Consider the following 6,000-nt stretch of genomic DNA (forward strand, 5'->3'; position numbering starts at 1 on the left):
TTATCCAAAAACAAAACAAAAAAGTTATTGAGGATGTGCAGAAATTGGGAACCCTTTTGCACTGTTGGTAGGAATACAGAATAGTGCAGCTGTTGTGGAAAACAGTGTAGTGGTTCCCCAAAAACTTAAAAATAGAATTAACATATGATCCAGCAATGCAATGCCTTTTCTGGGTAAATAACCCAAAGACTTAAAAGGATCTTAAAGAGAGATGTGCATTGTTCATAGCAACATTGTTCACCCTAGCCAAAAGGTAGAAACAACTCAAGTGTCCATGACAGATGAATGGATAAACAAAATGTAATATATAACGGAATATTATTTAGTCTTAAAAAGGATATTCTGACACATGCTACAACTTGGATGAACCTTGAAGGACAATGCTAAAGTGAAATAAACCAGTCACAAAAGGACAAATACTTTATGATTCCACTTATCTGGTGACGTCCCTAGAACAAATACTTAGAGTTAGGAAGTGGTAGCTGCCAGGAGCTAGAGTAGAGGGGAAATGGGGAGTCATTTAATGGGTAGATTAAAAAAATAAATATGAAAAAAAGAGAGGGATCTAGAAAATAAAAATCTCCAACCCTGGAAAATGCTGAGGAAGAGATGCTTGCAGGAGACAGCTCTGCAGGAGTCCCAGAGGTCAACCAGTGCAGACTTAAGCAAAGGGAGGAGGCTGCCAGGATATGAGATTTTAAAAACTGGACAAATGCCAGCTCACAGGAATTCAACTATGATCAGGGACAACTGAGGGGTGGGGAGTCTTTAGGACAGGTACAAAAAGATTTGAGCTAATGAAAAAAAGAGCTATTATGATTGTCAAGAAAACAAAGCTGTGTAAGAACAGAATCAATGAACACTTTGGCTCAGACATAAACATTCACCTAGCCACATCATAGAAATGCTGATACCAACTTAATTAAGTGCGAAATAACCATATTGCAAATGGGCTAAATCTTTAAACCTGGTAAGAAGTCAGTAGATAATGTCTAACTTGTTAAATCAGAAGACAATGTAAATATTTTAAAACATGAAGTAAATTCCGGAGGAAACAGCAGAAAGAATGAAAAATAGTTGCTCTGAGAGTTTGAGGATGTTGAGGGGGCATCTGCCGTTTGTCGTCATAAGACTTGACAGTATTTGACATTGTTTTCTTAAACTCTGAACATATATCACTTTAAAAAGAAGTAATCAAAATAAAAGTAACTGCATTCAGGATTAGGATACACACCTCGCCTGCAAAATAGATGGTTCCTTGTATTTCTTCAGCAATGATATCGTAGGCTTCACCGCTCCCACCTGTCTTCACAAAACTGTATGCCATCTGGATCCAGGGGTCTGTGCTCCACCGAGTGACAAAATACTTTGTGGGATCTGGGACTTCCTGTGTGAAGTTGAAGGAATCATAAAATAGGATCGAGAGGGCCTTAGACATGATGCAATCCCAAGTATAAATATACAGTCCTCCCTCCCATTAGAAACTGAGTTAATTCATGTAGCAATTCTCGGTATGTTCCTCCTATTCCCCCCTTACAACCCTACCCCATATCTGTGCACCATTCTCTATCCCCTGCCCCAACTCTGCAACCTCCCCCCATGTATGTCTCACTCCTACACTTTGTCCTTCTACCAGACACACATTCCCCCCACCTACAAAGGGCCATCACCACTGGCTAAAAGTTCGAGCAATCCCTTTCCCATCAGTTAGCATGTGCTGGAGAGATGGTGGGAAAGGGCTCTGGACCAGTAGCTAAGGGAAGGGTGGGGGTCTAGGACCTCTTGGTTGGAATTCTCAACAAGCTCGTCCGCAAAATGGCTGCCCAAAGATATGTTTCACACTCACTAAGTTAAGTTGTAAATCGTTTTGTGGTTTGGCCTCTGGCAAGCACCAAAAAATATTTCTATAGAATCTATGTGCTAAGTTGTGAATAACTAATTTGAAAACAAATTTTTGAACAAAAACTCCAAACTAGGGACTACTGTGAGATATAATCACATCATGTAAAATAAGCAACACTTCCTAGGTGCCTCTCTTTCTCTAATTTATGTAACTTTTGGATCATTTCATTCTTTCGACTTCTGCTTCTTTATTTGAACATGATGCAAGCCACACTACTAATAAATCTCCAGAAAATGTGAGATATAGTAAATTGGCAAATAAAAAGTACCTTGAGCTCCTTGGAGAAAAACATAAAAGAGACTAACTGCCTATGTAGGGTATGTGAAAATTCTGGACAGTGTCCCTTCAAAAGGAAAGTTGTCACCAAAGCCTGCTAGGGTTTGGGTAAACACAGAGTGGAAAATGCTGAACCTTTTACATCCTTAGGAAAGAGGGGGTATGCATGATGTGAGGAAAAAGGAAAGGAAGACAATAGTGTAAAAGGAAGTATAGGGTACTATTATGGGCTACATTTATGTCCCCCTAAAATTCATATGATGAAGCCCTAATCTCTACTACTTTATAATGTGACTGTATTTGAGAAAGAGCCTTTAATGAAGTAACTGGGTTAAAATGGGGTCATTAGAGTGGGCTTTAATCCCGTATGCCTGGTGTCCTTATAAGAAGGAGATTAGGCCACAAGTAACACAGAGGGGTGACCATGTGAGGACACAGCAAGAAGGCAGCCAGCCATCTGTGAGCCAAGGAGAGAGGCCGCAAAAGAAACCACACCTGGTGACATCTTATCTTAGACTTCTAGCTTCCAGGATTGTCAGAAAATAAAATTCCATTGTTTAAATCACCCAGGCTATGTTATTTTGTTATGGCAGCCCTAGCAAAATGTAACCCAGGTACTTAAGTGGGAAGTTGGACATTGGAAGAAAAAATCAGTGTGGCCCACTGCCTTGATTCCTTCCATTCTCAGTAATGATAGCTTGCTTTGTGCTCCATCCCACTCTGAAGAGCACGCTAAGAAAATAGTAGGCCTGTCTTTCTCATTTCAAAGAGGGTTTCTCTGACCTGCTCCTTGAATAGTTCCCGGAGCGTGGCCATACACTGCTGCAGCACCTGCTTGTCGTCCAGGTTCCTAATGGATGCCACCGCCTCCCCAGCAATCACTGACATCAACACACTGTGCTTCTTCTGGAGACATGAAAGGGAAAAGCAGCTTACACTTTTTTGCTTTTGGTGCAAAAGTCTCTAAATGCATGGTTCCAAATAGATGACCTCATTCTCACAAATTAAATTTCGGTATTTCCCACTCTCCCCTATCTTCATTTCAATCACTGGTCGATTTTCCTCACAAACGCTCATTATTTATCTATATGTTTTATTGTTCCCTGCTGAAAAAACTCAGGAAGCCACATAAATGTCAATTTCAGGGTTCTCCTGGCTTTTCTCCTATAAGCACTTGTTTTACAACCTAGTGGAACTAGGTTGAGAAGGGAAGTCTGTGAATTGAATAATGAAAAGAACTTTCTCAAATGGTAAAGAAATTTTGTCCCTGGCTCCCATGTGAAACCTTTTAAGATAAAGTTTCTTGGGACAGAAAAAAGAAACAACTGGAATTCTTTTGTATGACACTACCACAGCTTTCAAGTCCTGGATAGGCCCTCCCCTCTCCTTCATTCCCCACCAATCACATCTGTCAACACCAAGATCCGCCCTCACCTGGGCCAATCATATCCCACCCTTCACCAGGGCTACAGGAAGACCCCTTCCAGAGTACTTTCAAGTGTCACTTGTTACTGTGCTGTCGCAGACTCCTCTGAAGAGGAATTATTCCCCTATGAGCCTGAAATAACAGTTTCCACAAGTGACTAATTCATTTCCCATAGAACAACGTTAGTCCTTCAAGAAAATATGGCAGATATTGGGACTGCTATCCTAAAGGAAAACACTCCAGTCCAAGTATCCTCCCAGAATATAAACATATATCCAGTGTCTACAATGCCCATTAGTTTCTGAGCTTTACATGTGAATATACCACACCAAATTTTAAACTGTAATAAGAAAATTCAAACCACATTTCACTAATAATTTTACCTGGGGATCCATATCATAGAATACAGCAAAAAGCCCTCGCTTGCTGGCACTAGGAGGGACGTGACCAAAAAAGTCAGCCCCTTGAACTTTACTGTCCCAAAATCTATAAGGAAATTGCAAGGCAATCTGCAAAGTGAGTAAAAGAAAGATGGTTAAGAGTTTCTTAAATTAAAAGTACGGCACTCTCTAAGAAGCAACCTATAGCTCTTAACTAAAAGAAAACAAACTTCAATACTTCCTTTCCATTCTCCAACCTCCTTTCTTCTCTCCACAAGCATCTGGCCTTTATGTTACTGAGACCTATGCTCACACGGATAACGGTGAGACCCACTGACAACCTCGAGGCTAATCTGAAAATGCAAAGCATTCCTGAGACTTGGTTTGGAAGTTTATGTGCATAAGATTAATTCTGACTCCTCAGAGGTCTGCCAGTATCTACTGCACCACTGGCAGATTCTGCTAAAATAAATTTTAAAGGCAGAGGAAGTAAAACATGCTCCTCATTGGGGCCAATTAATGGAGAGTAGACATGGAAAGCAAAAAAAAAAAAAAAGAGAGAGAGAATTGTTTACTTATATATCAAGTTCAAATTTTAAATAAGATTCATCCTTCTAAAGTCATAATTCACAGATTTCAGCCAGCTCTCCTCCTTGTGTTTTCATAATACCCTTTTGTATTCTGTATAAATAATTATTCAAAGGAAATCTTCAAATTTTATTTGGATTAAAAAATTACCCACTACTTCTCAATGTCAGAAGCGAAGGAACGCCTGTCATCTGATGTTAAACTCTTTAGTTTTGAGGCTTAAGTAATCCAGTCACCTTTTCAATGATGCCGGCACCTAAGCTGTTGATAGCCTTCATCTTCTTGTCTGACAGTGGTGGATTAAACTGAATGGCACCTTTCTGCAGTAAGGCCAGTGGTACAGTGACTAATACCTGTGGGAAATAATTAACAGTTAACATACAAACAGCAACTGAACCTAATACCACAACTACTCGGTGAATACATTTCCAGGAAAATTTCAACGACTAAAGAACATTCCTTTCCACTGCCAGTCATGATATTGTGAACATCCCATGTTGTTATATTCGTAAGAACAAGGCCTGCATGTACAGTTGTGCAGGTTGTTCATTGCACAAAGGTGCCTGGCTGAGCAGAAGTGACAACCACATGGAAGATCTTGCAGAATGGTCTTGATGGTTTAAAATAACCCCAGGTAAGAAGAATCAACAGATCTCAATCCTGAAAAGCAGTGCTATAAGAGAAAATGGATCTAAATATGGAGTCAGGAGACCTAGATTTGTGTACCATTCCTGACACCTGCTAATGTGTGGCCAAGGTAATACTTTGAGGTAATCCCAAACCTCAAAGGATCGTGATATGCTTAAAACAAAACCCACCAATATACATCATTATGCTTCATAAATGGTAAAGCACATCACAAACATTAGGGATTATTATAATCATGTAAAGCCACATAAAATTTTTTTTGAGGAGGAAGCAATTTACTGCAGTGTCTCAAATGGCTTACAGAATCATTTAGTTAACAGGTGAAGTAACAGATGCTAACAAAGCCTTCAAGAATGACTCTCAAAAGTCACATCACAAAACCAAGCCATCAAAGAAACTTGCTGTCTCTCCACACAATCACAAAGTTTCTGGCTCCAGAACTATGTTACCACTGCCACAGTAAGAAGCCATTACTACTGCTACCAGTTCTAGAATTGGGCCACTTATAGAACAACCTGTACCAGCAAAATAAGTTCGTCATGCTCTGCCTCTTGACTCCCTCATAGGTAATGGGTGGATCCTGGGTCCTCTACTGTCTCTACTGCAGAAGAATCCAACACCTTGACCATGTTGCTTATCAGCAGAGGCAGCAGAAGTGAAGTAAAAGCTGTACTGTACCTTCCAAATTAAGCAAGTGCATCTTATTTAGAACTTCAGCTACAATGGAGTCTGGGAAGGTGAGAGAGAGAGGAGAGGGAGAAGAAGATGGGGAGGGGGAT

The 6,000-nt window shown here is 40.2% G+C and overlaps 1 protein-coding gene across 3 annotated transcripts in view; it reads right to left on the reverse strand.

Annotated features, from left to right (window-relative positions):
- The window catches only part of KDM1B (lysine demethylase 1B), a 47,187-nt gene that overhangs the window by 6,000 nt on the left and 35,187 nt on the right, over window positions 1–6,000 (reverse strand). For 2 of the 3 annotated variants that reach the window (XM_006909237.3, XM_025044942.1), the window contains exons 18-21: window positions 4,810–4,926; window positions 3,989–4,114; window positions 2,963–3,085; window positions 1,235–1,387 (exon numbers count right to left, since the gene is read on the reverse strand). In XM_006909237.3, coding sequence (XP_006909299.1) covers window positions 1,235–1,387; window positions 2,963–3,085; window positions 3,989–4,114; window positions 4,810–4,926 — 519 coding nt within the window. The remainder of the gene's footprint in view (window positions 1–1,234; window positions 1,388–2,962; window positions 3,086–3,988; window positions 4,115–4,809; window positions 4,927–6,000) is intronic. The other variant, XM_015587280.2, reaches the window with a different exon arrangement.

Source organism: Pteropus alecto, unplaced genomic scaffold, assembly GCF_000325575.1.
Source record: "Pteropus alecto unplaced genomic scaffold, ASM32557v1 scaffold121, whole genome shotgun sequence".
Taxonomy (NCBI): Eukaryota; Metazoa; Chordata; class Mammalia; order Chiroptera; family Pteropodidae; genus Pteropus; species Pteropus alecto.